Source organism: Heloderma suspectum, chromosome 13 (genome assembly GCF_057233095.1).
Source record: "Heloderma suspectum isolate Gila_16-S chromosome 13, 16-S_ref, whole genome shotgun sequence".
Classification (NCBI taxonomy): Eukaryota; Metazoa; Chordata; class Lepidosauria; order Squamata; family Helodermatidae; genus Heloderma; species Heloderma suspectum.
Window position 1 is genome coordinate 27216427 of NC_139470.1, and position 15993 is coordinate 27232419.

The 15993-nt window shown below is 47.6% G+C and overlaps 1 protein-coding gene across 3 annotated transcripts in view; it reads right to left on the bottom strand.

Moving 5' to 3' along the window:
* Window positions 1–15993, bottom strand: part of EMID1 (EMI domain containing 1) — a 115199-nt gene that overhangs the window by 45138 nt on the left and 54068 nt on the right. For 2 of the 3 annotated variants that reach the window (XM_084819423.1, XM_084819424.1), the window contains exons 5-8: window positions 12286–12347; window positions 10642–10786; window positions 5776–5826; window positions 2997–3104 (exon numbers count right to left, since the gene is read on the bottom strand). In XM_084819423.1, the coding sequence (XP_084675549.1) occupies window positions 2997–3104; window positions 5776–5826; window positions 10642–10786; window positions 12286–12347 (366 nt within the window). The remainder of the gene's footprint in view (window positions 1–2996; window positions 3105–5775; window positions 5827–10641; window positions 10787–12285; window positions 12348–15993) is intronic. The other variant, XM_084819425.1, reaches the window with a different exon arrangement.

The window sequence follows — 15993 nt, forward strand, 5'->3', positions numbered from 1 at the left end:
CAGTCAGGGCCAGAAATATTGGAGCAAGGATAACTGTTTTGGCAGTTGGCCTCTGCACACCACCATATTGAAGCTGAAAGGAAACACACCCAGATGAGAGCGAAGTCAGGACTTTCAGCTGTCATTCAAGGGGTTCGACAAAAGTGGGGCACTAACCATTCAGGAAGGACAGCCAGTGGCATATGCACACCCCCATCGTTGGGGGCTCATAAGTAATGGAACAAACCAACATCATTTCAAACTTAAGGATCGCCTTCAATACCTGGATGAAAATCCTTTGCAGTCAAGGACTGCCTGCAGCCTGGAACCCATGGACATGACCAAATGCTGGGTTTCCTCCCTCGAGATGCTTTGCCAGGCCTTTACTGCAGCTGCCTTCAGCTGCTGCTTGTTTGTGGGTCCTTCTGCCTTCAGTCTTGTCTTCAGTAAGAGAAAAGCATGCGCTATTGGGTTGAGATCAGGTGACAGACTTGGCCATTGAAGAACATCGCACTTCTTTGCCTTGAGAAACTCTTGGGTAGCTTTTGCTGTATGTTTTGGGTCATTATCCATCTGCAACATGAAGCGGCATCCTATCAGTTTGGCAGCATTTGGCTGAATCTGAGCAGAAAGTATAGCCCTATACACTTCAGAATTCATCCTGCTGCTTTTATCAGCAGTCAGGTCATCCATAAACACCAGTGACCCGGTTCCATTGGCAGCCAGACATGCCCAGGCCATAACACTGCCTCCACCATGTTTGACAGATGATGTGGCATGCTTTGGATCATGAGCTGTTCCTTTCCTTCTCCATATTTTTCTCTTCCCATCATTCTGGTACAAGTTAATCTTGCTTTCATCAGTCCAAAGAATCTCATTCCAGAACTGGGCAGGCTTTTTTAGGTGTTTGCTGGCAAAGGCTAATCTGGCCTGTCTGTTCTTGAGCGTTACCAGTGGTTTGCACCTTGTTGTGAAGCCTCTGTATTTACATTCATAAAGCCGTCTCTTGACTGTAGATGTTGACAATGACATGCCCACCTCCTCAAGAGCGTTCTTGACCTGGCTAGTTGTTGTGAAAGGGTTCCTCTTCACCATGAGCAGAATTCTGCGGTCATCCATGTTAGTTGTCTTCTGTCGTCTGCCAGGCCTTTTGCTGTTGCTGAGCTTGCCAGTTAATTCCTTCTTTTTCAGGATGTTCCAAACTGTTGTGTTGGCCACTCCCACTGTTTTTGCTGTCTCTCTGATGGGTTTATGTTGTTTCCTTAGCCTAATGATGGCCTCCTTCACTCGCACGGACACCTCTTTGGACCTCATGTTGGGAGTTCCAGTGAACAGCTACCAAATGTAAATGTAACACTCAGAACCACCTCCAGGCCTTTTCTCTGCTTGATTGATCATGGGGTACCCAGGAAACAGGCCACACCTGGCCATGCAGCTGCTTGTCAGCCATTCGTTCCATTACTTATGAGCCCCCAACGATGGGTGTGTGTGTGTATGCCACTGGTTGTCCTTCCTGAACGGTTAGTGCCCCACTTTTGTCAAACCCCTTGAATGACAGCTGAAAGTCCTGACTTCGCTCCCATCTGGGTGTGTTTCGTTTCAACTTCAATGTGGTGGTGTACAGAGGCCAACTGCCAAAACAGTTATCCTTGTTCCAATATTTCTGGCCCTGACTGTATTTCGTGTTGTTATTTGTATTGTACACCTCCTAGAGTGGCCGGGTAGCCGGCCAGCTAATAAATCTAATAAATAAATAAAAATTCTCACCTCTAATCTATTATTATTATTATTATTATTAAAATGTATGTGTTACTTCCCACTGCAAAAATCAGTCTCAAAGTGACTTACAAAAACAAATACAGAAATGTGTAATATAACAGAAAAAACACAAAATCTATATAAACCATAATCAGCACAATAATAAAAACAAACACCATAAAAGTATAATTTAAGAATGCCACAATACAAAAAGTGTTCCTCCACAACATACCAAATATCCTCACCTCCCACCCCCTAGAATGAACACCACAAAAGCAGCCCACAACCGTTGGGCCATAACTAATGTCCAAATGCTTGGGGAAATAAGTATGTCTTATTTGATCTACCATGAGCTGTGCCCAGAAACTCCATCCTGAGGACGGAGTGGCCATCTGCCTTGTACTGGGTCAGAGCATTGGCCCGTCTAGACCAGTATGGACTATTCTGACTAGAAGTGGCTCTCTGGAGACCCGGAGTGGGGCCCTACCCAAGTCTGCTATCTGTGATGCTGACGACCTTCTGTCCCCATGAAGGCTCTTCCGCCCTCAACTGTCACCAGCAGCAGCCATTCCGGCAGGCTTTACTGAGGGAGATGAGAAGAGGATGCAGGGCCATTCCACCAGCGCTTCTGAAAGACAATCTTTTTTCCTCTTCCCTCCCCATTCCTTTTTCCTTGTGTGTCATGTCTTTTACATTGTCAGCCTGCAGGCAGGGACTGCCTTCTTTTACTGATTATGTTACCAGCTCCAGGATAATAATGGTTTAAACAACTTGGGACCAGGATTCCTGAGAACGCGGCTTCTCCCTTACCAACCTGCCTGATCACTGAGGTCAACGGAGGGCTTGTTCCTGGTGGTTCCACATGGACATATGGCCCGACTGGAGTTCACCAGGAGAAGAGCCTTCAGTGTGGTGGCCCCCTTTCTATGGAACTCCCTGTCCTCGGAGGTCAGGCAGGCACCAATTCTGGGGTGTTTTCGGCATGTGCTGAAAACAGCTCTTTTCCAGGAAGCCTTCCTTGGTTAACCAGCCTCGGTTTTATTGGCACTTTGTTTTTTAAAAAATAATGTTAATATCATGTTTCATTCTTTTTATCTTTTGTTCATTTTATCTCTTGTTGTTCACCGCTCCGGAATCTGTTTAGACGTGGAGTGGTATACAAATGTTTTAACTAAATAAATAAATAAGTGGTGATAATGACGATGCAAGACATGCGGCACTGCTGTCAAGCTACGGTCCCTCTGGGGGCTGTGGCTTACCTTGTGGTCCAGCAGGACCTCTGACACCAGGAATGCCCGAAGGCCCCCGGATGCCGGCGTCTCCTTTTGGACCCACGGGGCCTGGAGGTCCTTGCGAGGCCAGTCTCCCTGAAACGAAGAGAGAAGGAGGGTGAAAGTCACACCTTCACGATATCATGCAGGTGAAACGGTGGTCATGATAGCCAACCTGCATGGGTTGGCTTTAGTTAAAGGGGAGGGTACCAACATGGGGAGTCATGCTCCTCCCCCACTCCAGTTACATTCAGGCACCAGGGGACTCAGTCCGGGACTTCTGGCAGCCGGGCTCCGGTGCTGTACGTCCTATGCCTGGCGACAACGTTGCCGCGCCTGCCCTTCGGTCTGAGCGACTTGTCTCGTGGTCAAGAGATACGGTCAGACAACGCTTTGCGCTTGCCGCCCTTCCAGAAGAGGCTGGTGGCTCCGATGTCAGTGGGGCAGTGCATCCGCTCCGGGTTTCAGACAGAACCAGTCAGAACTCTAAAGGAGCTCTCCAAGATGTGCCGCTCAGAGAGCTCCTTTAGAGTTCCAACTGAAACCCGGAGTGGATTCACCGCCCCACCGACGTCAGAGCCACCAACCTCCGCTGCACTCTTCTCCATACACACTGCCTTGCCTCAAACCACATCAGGCCTTGGGCCTGGTTTGCAACAGGCTGCCAGGGAGTCTGGATGTGAAATGGAGCCAGAGGCAGGAGGCAGAGTCACAGGCAGGCTGGAGGTCAAATATTGGCATGGCACCACAAAGCTCTGCATTATTACCCAACAGGGTGAGTCATTCAGACTGCCAGGCCAGCCTAGAAGGAAGGGTTTTCTGGGGTCTGGTACCTCTCCACTGGACTGCAAGGTCAGCTGACTTCCTTCAGGCTGCCTGTCAGCTGACAGCATTCAGGCAAGTACTGCAGTCCAGAGGATGCCCTTGTTCCACGGAGCCTGGTTTGGCTGCCTGGTTGAAGGCAAACATGCTGCTGGCACAGAAGATAGGGGTCCAAAGGCTGGCCGTAGAGGCCCTGACCTGACCAGTGGCTTCCTCCCTCCTGACCCTGTTATTGCTGACCCCCAGCGAGCCCTGCTAAGCTGTATGAGGGTGGGTGAAGTAGCAGTGAAGGAAAGGCATTCTGAACATGCTCAGAGGTGCTGTCCAGTTCAGCAGGCCTAAGCACAAGGAAAGTAGCTGTTCTAACAAAGGCACAATGTGAGACATCCAGGGTTCCAGGGCCGGAAGCTGGTTTCCGAGACCAATTCCAGGGTCAACGGTAGTCAACGTCATGCCCCAAGACTGCTCTGCATTTTGTTCTGAGAGCAACGAGGTTGATATGGCCGCATGAACCCAATTACAGGATCCATTTCTTAGTGGAGAATCCAGCCCAGCCTTCCCCAGTCTGGCACCCTCCAGGCGGTTTGGGCACTTTAACTGCTGCAGAATGGAGGCGCTCGGTTGCTTGTGAGGGCTAGGCAATCAGAGCATACACCACCCACATTGTTTAGATGTATATGTGTCCCTGCGTGTGCTGCCTGTTTCTATGTTTGTATGTAAATGGTTTTATATTATGCATAACGTATTTGTAAGGTTTTAATCTCTGCAAACCGCCCAGAGAGCTTTGGCTATTGGGCAGTATAGAAATATAATGAATGAATGAATGAAATGAATTCCTTACCAGCTACACTGGGATTAAATTGCAAGTGCATTTCCAGGCCCAGTTTAAAGTACAGGAGATCACCTTTAAAGCCCTCGGTGCTTGGGGCCAGGTTATCTGAGGGATCGCTTGCACCTATACAAACCTGCTCAGGCCCTGAGAGTAGGCTCACACACCTGCCAGTAAGACCTATTAGGCTGGTGGGCACAAGAGACAGAGACTATTCGTGGTGGCCCCATCCTAATGGAATGCCCTACCACAGGATGTGCTTGTGGATCCCTCCCTGATCGTCTGCTTTTGCATCAGGGTTGGGGAATCTGAGGCCAAGGGGCAAAATCTGGCCATCCTGGAGTCCCACTCTGGCCCTCCGAGGTTCCCCAGATGGCCACACCCCTACCCCTGGCCCAGCCCCTTCTCCCCAACTGTTTGGTGTTTTCCTGGCTTTTGTTCAGTTTTTTCCTTAAGAAATGCCTCTCCTACTGGCAGTAAGAGCTTTAAGCTAAAATGTGCTGGTACTCTTGACATTGTTGGCTCTGTCCCTTTCACGTTTGGCCCTGCCCCCTTTGCCTTAGGGCCCACCCACCATTGGAATGTGGCCCCCGAGAACTTCTTTGAAACTGAATTCAGCCCTCAGGCCAAAAGAGTTTCCCCACTTCGGTTGTAAATGAATGTATGTCCATTTTTGTTTCTCTATAAATGTGAGATTTTCTTGCTGTCATTTTCATTGTTATAGGTTACTAGGTTAGTTAACTGTATTTTATATTTTACTGTTTTGAAATTTTACTTTGCAAGCCACCTTGAGGAGGCTTTGCCTAGAAAGGCGGTCTAAAAATATTTTAAATAAATAAAATAAAAGGTGTTGGACTTCATATCCCATCATCCCCAGCCAGGACACCTAATGTCCATGCTTCCTGGGGTGAAGGGAGTTGTATTCCAGGTTAGGGGATGCTGAAGGATAGATGGATCCGGAGCAACAGGTTCCTGGAAATGGTGCTAACAGAGAGCAGGGGGCTGTCCTTCTTCACCTGGAAATACCAATGCATTTAATACTCCAACATCACACCGTTGGATTTGTGACGCTCCCTGAACTTGTTGGAGCATAAACAGGCCCGCCTAAGTACATACCATCCCGTCCAGGAATGGTTGTCCTCTGTCTCTCCCCTGGACCTGAAGAACCTGCTGAACACAGAGAGGTGAGACACAAGCTCAAGTCCTGCAGAGGCTGTCAACCTTTTTGGGCTGCTGGGCACATTTAGGATTTTGTGAGCATGCTATGGACACTCTCATAAAATGACTACGGGGGGCGGGGGGGCTTGCCCATTCAAAAAATGGTGAACTGGTGAGACTGAAAGAAAAGTAACTTGCCTAAGAAGCTAAGTGAGAGGCAGAGGTGGCTTCTGAGCTCAGAAACACAGAACCCAAATAAGAGGGTGCTGCAGGGCAGCCCTCCGCTTGGCAGCATGCCTGTCTCCCAGTTATTATTTCTTTTTAAGAAAAAATAAAAATCAGGAGGGGCAGGGAGCCTGGCGGGCACCAAGAGAGGGGTCCGTGGGAGCACTGGTGCCCATGGTCGCCACACTGGAGCCCCCAGCACAAGCAGGATTGTGTTAAGACTACCACGGTGCCTGTGGTCCCCACTGTTTTGATGCTTCGCATTTTCATGCTCCTTGAAATACTATAAGGAAACACGAGCACTGAACATATTCGCTCAGAGTGGAATTTACTGCTACGATACAAAAGAGGAGGTCGGCGTACCCCCCTGGGCTCCCAAGAAACCTTGGCACGTTCCCCTTAGTGCATTCTCCTTGCCATCCTATCCACTGTCGGCCACCAGTCTGGAACATCCAGTGGCCAGAAAATCATCTCAGGTCTTTGGATCATCACTCCCCCTAATACTGAACTCGGTGCCCATGTGCTGACAGGACTGAAGCCAAAACGGGGCAGTGGGAAGTAAAAGGGAGGTATCAGCATGTGCAAGTCAATCCCAGGTTGAATAGAAGTTTTTAAAAAACTTAGGCTTGGGGCACCCCCACCTCCTACCCCAAGCCAAAGGAGAGCTAACCATGCTCAATCGTCTCTAGGAGTCACAAAATTATCATCATCATCATCATCGAGATTTGAAGCCCCCCTTTCAGGGCACACTGCGCTCACAAGTCAGCTTAGAATACTACAAAAACATGAACATGCAGTTACCGTTAAACACTGATACAGACCCAGACACATTAGTAGCAGCAACAGCTAATGATTTTTAAGCACCAAATGCCAGCAGTGATGAGGCCATATGTATCTCCCTTGGGAGGGAGTTCCAAAGGTGTGGGGCCACCACTGAGAAAGCCCTATCGCTAGTCCCCGCCAGCCTAATGGCTCTTGCTGGTGGGCCAGAGAATAGGGCCTCTGATGCTGATCTTAATGCTTGGGCAAGCTCAAGACAGGTGTAGGTGGTCCTTCAGATAACATAGTCCCAAACCTTTTAGGGTTTTAAAGGCCAGAACCAGCACCTTAAATTAGACTTGGAAACTAACAGGCAGCCATTGTAAATGATACAGAATAAGATACTATGATCTGAATGCCTGGCTCCAACCAGCCTTCTAGCTGCTGCTTTCTGTACCCGCTGCAGTTTCCAAATCGTCTTCAAGGGCAGCCCCATGTAGAGTGCGTTGCAGTAATCTAACCTCAACATAACCAAGGCATGTGTCAGGGTTGGATCAGAGCCCATAGAGCCCCAAGGCAGTTCTGATTCTGAGGAACAGATAGAAACCGTGGGAGAGGAACCCACACGCTGTTCAGAGGCGCCGCCGGAGGGAGAGCCCCTCCCTGATCACATTCCTGAGATGGTAGCGATCCTGGCAGGCAGGGGGAGGGACAGCTGGAGCTTCAGGATGCTAGGCACTGGCGCAGGGACAAGCCGGAGATGGAGGGCGCTGAGAGGAGGCGCTCAGCCTGCTTGGTGCAACGTCAACAGCTGCGCCCCGATGCCCCACAGGAAAGGGGTGGACTTTCGCCTCCTAGCCCTTAAGTTCAGAGGCTTCCCACCTTTACCCTCCAAACGGAGATCAACTGACTCACTAAGGCTAGAAACCCCAAGTAGGCAGCTCTCTTAAGTTTCCCTCATTAGGCTCAGGCAATTAGCATCTCCAAGTGTCATTAGGGTGAATGGAAATAAAGCCTTGGAAAAGAGCCCTATCATCTGTGTGTCGATTCTGGCTACTTGAGGATTTCAGAAGGCAGCAAGGGCGCTCCTGACAGAATGTATCACTGTGAATAGATAGGAAAACGTTGAGTATAAAGATGGGTGAGAACTTCTTTTTAATAAGAACTTATCAAAACTTGCACATTTCTTCATAAATAGGTTGGAAAGATTTTAAAAATTCAAAGGTGGGGAAAAAACAAAACTGACAAGACTTGTCCTTAGCTCTTAAAAGGCTGGCTTTGAATCCCTGTGTATTCAACCATTCTTGTGGTGCTGAATTAGGGTTGCCACCTCTTTTTTTCTGACAGGCCCCTCATCTTTAACAGCTTCATGGAAAGCAGGCCCAACACAGCCCTCTCCATGCTGGAAACAGCTCTACCACCTGAATGTGGCCAGTGCAGACAGGTGAGAATTTTGCTTGGTTCATTTCTGTGGTAAGAGCTTTCCCAAATCTCTTCATAACAGAACAGAAAGAACTTGAGATTAAAACAATTTGATGTGGGAGAAACTGAAACCGACAGATTTGTCCATCCCTCGCTGAACGTCATTTGGAAAAGTATAATGGAAAACTGGGTGTGGAGAGTGAATTGACTTGCCTGAGCCTCTAACAGCTTATAGTATCCTGGAGGAAGACCAGCCTGGCTGGCTGGCTGGAACCCTGAATAGGAGCCCTCCTGTTAGGGGATGAAGATACACTGCAACAGTTTGTTGCAGTTCCCCACTTGTTCTCTCTGTGAATAACACGCAGCATGGATGAATAGTAGTTGAGAGCCTTTATTAGGGCTGTTCATGTTCTCCATCCCTCAGTACTGAAGCATCTTGTAGTCACTGCCTGCACGTTTCATATCTATCCCCCAGAACCAAGAGAGTTAGAAACTTTGCCCTTAAAAAAAGCAGTATGTAGAAGGCAGATTTCTGTAACTGCATTTCAGTGGGTCCCAAGGTTTTCCAGACAGATGTGTCAATCTGTGATCTTGACACCATGCTGCTGATGTGTTGTCACAACACACATCACTGTGCCAGAACCATGACTCTGCGGCCTCTTCACCACATAAGCACCCTGTAAACATGGCTGTGTTGCGAAGCGACTCTGAGGCTTTCCAGAATCCGATTCTGGTGCCAAAAATGCCGTGCAATGCATAACATTGTGTGCGTGGGGAGACACAAGTGAGGAACAGTGTCTGCTCATCACGCGCCATGTTAGGTGCTCACGACACCTTTTCCGTTGGGTGTGAAATTGGCAGGGGGAATGGGGGGGGCTTTCCACATTCTGCACAGGGAACAACATCTCCCTCTCACCACCCCCGACAGCTGTGCCTGTTCTGCCCACAGTCCCCTTTCAAGTGTGCAAAGAGCAGCCAAAGATCCGGCTCCCTCCATAGTTAATAATCCCCTCCCTCTCCCCCGCCCCCTGCCCTCACACACCAAACCAGAAACACATGTTCTGTCACAGCAAGGGAAGGCCCGATAAACCTTTCCAGCTGCAGAGAGACTAAGCCAAAGCTGGAGCCGCTGCCAGCCCGTTCCAGGATAGTCCCGGCACCCAGCTGCTTTCCATTTCAGCCCCCTCGCCTGGTGCGCTTTTCACCAGCCCTGATGCAATGCTGGTGGAGGGCTGGGAATGGGGGGCAGGGGGTAGCTGGAGTTGACAATCAGAAGCAAAATGCCCCTGACCACATTTCAATTCCCAGAAGACAAGGGCTGACCTTAGGATGCTTCCCCATACTTCTGGTAAACTTGGCGAGGCATTCGCTCGCAGGCTGGTACACGTCACGATTCCGCTGGAGCACAGAAAAGCCATGGCATTCTGCTTCCTGAGAACTCTCAGCTCTGCCCCTGCTGCCACTTCCCCACTTCTTCTTTTTTTTAAAAAAAGCGCACTTCTAAGATCTGTCGGACTACAACTCCCATCACAGCCAAGCCTGGAGATGCTGGGAGTTGTAGTCCAGCACATCCTAAGGGCACCAAGTAGGGGAGGGCTGTTGCAGAATGAAGATGTAAGGATCATTACTCAATGTCAGGATCAGACTCAACGAGAGAAGACCTGCAGCAAGGGCCTGGCCCCAATCCCATCCCCAACTCATTCCTTTCGGCTCATTCAGGGAGGAGGAAATGGAGCACGTCCCAGTTCCCGAAAGAAGTATCCCTGGCTTTCTTCAAGCTTAGCATCCATGCATCTGCACTCTCCAAACAGTTGGCGTCGCACTCTGTCTCCCAGTGGGCCCCTCAATGTGACTAAATACCACAATTAAAAAATGCAAAATACAAAATGTTCACTAACAGCAAAAACCCACCAGGGCAAGGCAAGAGCATAAAAGGGCAGCAACACCCATCAGCCAAGGCAAAGAAAGAGAGCTGAGGGTTCTCAAAGACGGCCTAGATCAGCCTTCCTCAACCGGATGCCTTCCAAATATCTTGGACTACAGCTCCCAGCATTCCTGGCCACTGGCCACGCTGGCTGGAGCCAGTGAGAACTGAAGTGCAAAACATCTGGAAGGCACCTGGTTGAGGAAGGCTGGCCTAGATCAAAATACAGCCGCATCTTCAGCCTGGTGCTTAAAGGCAAGCAAGAAGAGGAGGGGCCAACTAGGCAAGAAATTTCAACACCAGGTGCCACCACCGAAAAGTCCTGATTTCATATTCCCAACTGCCACGCCACCGATGACAGTGAGACACACAGCTGAAGGACTAAGTGTGCTGCTATCTTTGTGTGGGGAAAAGCAGTCCAGGTTCCCAAGCTTTTAATTTCCTCTCCCCCACACCCACGAGCAAACCCTGCACTTTCCTCCCTGCTCACTTACTTTTGATGCTTTCATCTCCAGGGCTTCCCTGAGCAGCCAGAGAGCCCCACAGAGCTAAAGATTCTGGAGAGGCATCTCCCCTAGGAAGCAGTCGTCCACTGGGTATCGGAGAAGCGATTGATTCAGCGGCTGAAAGGGTTGCTACCTGAGGACAAGAGCAAACATTTCCAGAAATGTAGCTCCCTCCACAGGGCAGGCAAAGGGCAAATGTTGATTTTGCCCATTGCCTGCCCAAATGTTGTTGGTTCTGATGTCGGCTTTTGTTGCATTTATTGCTATTTTATTGTGTTTATGTTTTTATCGCCTTTAATATTTTATATTGTTTTTATGTATTTCATTGCTGTGAGCTGCCTCGGGAGGGCTTCTGCCCTGAAAGGTGGCCAAGAAATTTTTTACATAAATAAATAAATAAAATGTTCACAGCTGATCCAAGACATCTGGGTACCCCAAGGTGAAAAGCCCCAAAGGGCAGCTGCTGTCTTACTAATGAACACAGGGAACAATCCGTTTGGGAATTTATCCTGCATATGCTCCCCCACCCATGGAAATGAACAGAAGCTGTGTAAGATGGTACCCCACAATGTCTCCAATCTGTCTCCCACTCTACCACCCTGAATGGTGCCCCAAATATTTATTTATCATTCATTTAAAACATTTGTATCCTGCCCTATATCATTAAGACCTCAGGGTGGCTGTCAGGCTTCTAAATGACCCAAGCCCAGGAGAGGCCTCTTCAGAAAAGGAGGATTTGGATTCCTCAGCAAACCCCACCCCACAGAAGATGTCCCACTGTGAGATGTCCTGTCATGAGTATGTCTTCCTTAGGTTCCAAAGACCCCCTCTGGCCCCATCCCAAGCCTTGCTACAGCAAGGTTCCTGACTCTCCTCCCTCGTCCACAGCTCTCCAGAGCACCAGTGACAACAGACCTGGTGGGACGACCAGAGTCGTCATCGGAGTGCCTGCCTGGCCACGAGAAGAGCCTTCCGCCCAGGTTATACTCAGGAGGAAGCGCCTACGTGGCCGCAAGGGTCTAGAAGCCATAAAGCAGTAATTGAAAGCAGCGTCTGTATGTAGGGTATTTGATCTGCTGCTTTCAGCAATACTTTTACCTGCCAGTTTTTGAATGCATAAGATATATCTTCCAGAGTTCTCTGAAGGTGTTTTTAAAGATTCCCCTGAAAAAAGCCACCCCATCTGGCCCAAAACACGTTGGGCTTTTTCAAGATTAAAGCTATTTTTCTGGCGTCCTGAGACTTGTTCTCTCTTTGTGTGCTTCCGTCTGCACCTTTGCTGGATTATCAGCTTTCACTAAGCTACCTTGTTAGAGCCAGCTGCTTTAGGGCCTGACCCCTAACCCAACGGCTCTTGGTTTCCCTCAGGAGTTTTTAAGGGGCAGAAGTCCTTTCCCAGGTGGCAGCTGAAGTCAGGCTGTTGCCAGCAACTGCAGAGCATATTCTGGTTGGTCAGCGAGACCAGGAAGGCTTTATAAAGTAAGGGCAAGTGCCACCTGACCCACTCCGGCCTATCGGCTCCCTTGTGTGCTAGACCTGAAGATTGGAGGGGTAGGGGAGAGGCATTGGGTAAAGCAGCCTTGTTGAGACTGACACACACACCCCGTCCAAGCAAGAAGAAGAGAAGCTGACCTTGGCTTCCAAGAAGGTGAGTCTCTCCAACAGCTCCGAGAATTTGCTGCAATTTAAACAACCTGAGGAGCCAAATGAAACAGCAACAAGTGAAAAGGGACTCCTGTAAATAATTTTTTTAAATGGTAGGGGAAGGGGTGGGGGGAAACTGCAAGAGAGTACATACAGCATGAAGTGGCACAGGTCAAGGGGGAATGGTGGGCATATTTTTTATTCTCCTCTAGGGTCAGTTATGACCCCGGAATGCCTGAAAGGGTTAAGCAGCAAGCTTTAAATTCGTCTCGTGACCCGCCAAGCTGAATGCAGCTCACCAGCTGTGTAGGGTGTTCCTGAGGTACTTGACAGTCACCACCTTTTTTTCGCAGTCCTGGCAGGTGGCCAACCATGACCAACGGGCTGCGTTCAGGTTTGGTGGGTGAAAAAAGATGTTCAGGCCCATCCTGGGCTATGGAGGCTGTTCTGACATTACAACAAAGGTCTCTTACTCCCTCTAGAAAGTCCATTTGAAATACTTGCACTGGCTGCCCCTATGTTTCCAAGCCTGATTCAAGGTGCTGGTTTTAACCTATAAAGACTTACATGGCTCAGGATTGCAACAGCTGATGGAGCGCCTCTCCCAGGATGAACTCACCCGTACACTATGTTCATCATCTAAGGCCGTCCTCCAGGTGCCTCCCCCGAAGGGGGCTCAGAGGGCAGCAACAAGAGAGAGGGCTTTCTTGGTGGTGGCCCTCCAACTGTGGAACGATCTCCCCAAGGAGGCCTGCCTGGTGCCAATGTTGTTATCTTTTCGGCACCAGGTTAAAACCTTCCTCTTCTCTCAGGCATTTGGCAGCATATGATGAGTTTTTAATCAGGTCCTGTTATTTGTCTTATGGTTGATCATTTGAAATTGTTTTTAGATGTATGTTGTCTCTGTATGTCCTGTCTGTTTATATGTTTATTATGTAAATGGTTTTACATTTTGTATAATGTGTTCTTTTAATTTTTGTAAACCGCCCAGAGAGCTTTGGCTATGGGGCGGCATAGAAATATAATAAATAATAAAATTGTAATAATACTGCAACAGCCTTGCAAAACAGTGGATCGGGGGAAGCGTGCGTTTTTCAGCTCATACGACTGACAAACTCACCAGGCCAGCTTTGCTGATTCCCACACTGGGTGGATTAGGGTCCTGCACTCTAGAACCAATTCTTTTAACTCTCTGGCAAGGGCCAGCTGTGACAAAACCCCACCCTAGGCACTGTTGTCCAAATTTGAAGGGGTGGGGGGAGGACTCAGCTTTTTTTACTCTCACCAAGATCATGCACTTACTGCCGCCCAAACAGGCTGTTTAAGATGAACTCGGAGTGAACAAGCAAATATTAAGAGAGCCAAAATGAATATTCAAAGAGAACCCTAAAGAACTGCAGCATGCTGTATGTGCTGGGTGAGTGGACCAGACACACAGTGGATGTGGTGAATCCATGCTCCTTATCTGGCTGAGCATTACAGTTTCCTTTTTTTAAATAGTCATTATGGCTTTACAGATAGTTTTCTAAGATCTTCAGGTGCCTGCAACCCATTCTGAGTTTAAAGACAAAAAGTGGGCATATCAGTTCAAGGAACCAATAAATAATGGATATATATAAATGACTACATGTTGCATGCTAACAATGAAGGCAGATGTAACACTATAGGTGTGGCAGAAGTGACTTCATTGCACCTTTGCAGCTGTAAAAATCTTGCACAGAGAACCCTACAGCATGTATTGAAAAAGAAAATTCTGCGCAATATTGATGAGGCATTAGTTGAGGGGTATATTTTCAAACCAACATATGGATTTCTGTCCAAAACAGATGAAAGGATGCCACCGCTTTATCTAAAATAAATAATATTATAAATGTAATCAATTAATTTAATGTAATGCAGATAAAATAAAAATACATAAACCCACTCGTCCTGTTCCAGGATGTCCCATTATCTCTATCTGTGAATATGTTTTTGAATCTCTAGCAATATATATTGATTCATTTTTTTAATCTTTCAGCCCTCAGATTGAATCACATCTAAGAGACACAACAGATTTTTTGAATTCTATTGATGAGGTAAAATTAGATTCTATACCATTATGGTTGATGACTATGGATTAAGGGAAGCTGGTGGATCTGATTTTGGTGAGGCAGAGATTCCATTCTGGGTTGCTAACCAAGGTGATAGACCCTTTGGGGGGATAAGTTCTAGCACCCTGGATAGCTCCTTTGGCCTCCTGGCTGGTTTTAAGCAAAACCCAGAATGGAATCTCTGCCCCACCGAAATCAGATCCATCAGCCTTCCCTGCTAAGGATATATCAGCTTCATCCACCAATATTCTACAGGAGGTGGCTTGATCCCCCTGCACTCGACGGAGTCCCTACTCACACACCCCAATTGGGGCATGAGCAGTACAGGAGGGAGGCCCCATATTCATAAAGCACTTGCAGGATCTGGATCTTGCAAGCACTGGCCAGGTCACTTTCTCCATACAGGAGGGGAAAAAGTGGACACGGTGGGTCCCTGTGATATCATGTGAGAAAGAGGGGCTTCAGGAGAGCCCCCCACCTTGACATCATCCAGCCTGCCAAAAGAGCTTGCCCATCCCTGCTTTAGCACAACTAATATTGAAAAAGAACTTTTTCCAATTGATAGATCGGATCTGTTGAGAAATGTTTGGAACAGCCATGGGCTGCTGTCTTGCCCTGGAACTGGCTAACACCTTCATGAATTGGTTTGAACAATCATTCATACTGCATGAGAGTAACTCTTCTAGGGAGTCCATAGTATTTTGCAAAATCTATTTGGATGATATTTTTATAATTTGGGAGGGAACAGAAATCTTGCTCAAGGTAAATTTATACACTCCAAACATAACAGCATCATATTTGGGCTTGCATATGATGGAAGTAAAATACATGTATCGAAATAAGGAATGATAACTTGCATTTACAATCTCTTATATATCAGACACCTATAGATGTGACTTCATTTCTTGAACATGGCAGTTCCTATGTTCTTAAGATCCTATACACCTTAAGAGAAATCTCCTGTACTCCCAAATGTTGAGAATTAGGAGAAATTGCAATAGGATGTCAGGCTTCTTGAGACAGGCTAATTCAGCAATGCAACAATTGCATGACAGGGGATATCCTTGTAAGATTTTAAAACAAGCACCACATAAAGCAAAAGGTGCTGATAGCTCAGTTTTGCTCCAGCTGAGAATACAAAACTATCAAGTGAATAAGATGATAGTCATTAACATTTGATGCCTACACTGGGGCAGATTAAAGGAGTCATTAGGAAGTTTGAGTATCTTTTAAAAGATATTCTCCGTTGTAGAAATGGCCCTCTGTTTGCACAGAAACGTCAGCAGAATCTAAGAGAAATGCTGGTGCATATTAAGATGATGCAAAAATCATAGCACTTGGTTAGGACCTTAGATGGTAATGTTATTAAAGGTCAACTCCCTTTGGAAATTGTAGAGTTTGCTCCAATTGCAGAAAAATTAAGACCTTTATTAACCCCGTGACAATATGGAGTATCAGATTGCAGATTTCTTTACATGCAACACCAAAGAGGTGATATATGTTGTACAAGGCTCATGCACTCCCCTCTCCTCCCACTGGCATGGCCATGAGAATTAAATCAAAAGCTTCCACGTCCATTTTAGATTAACTGCAGTGTGGCATGTCA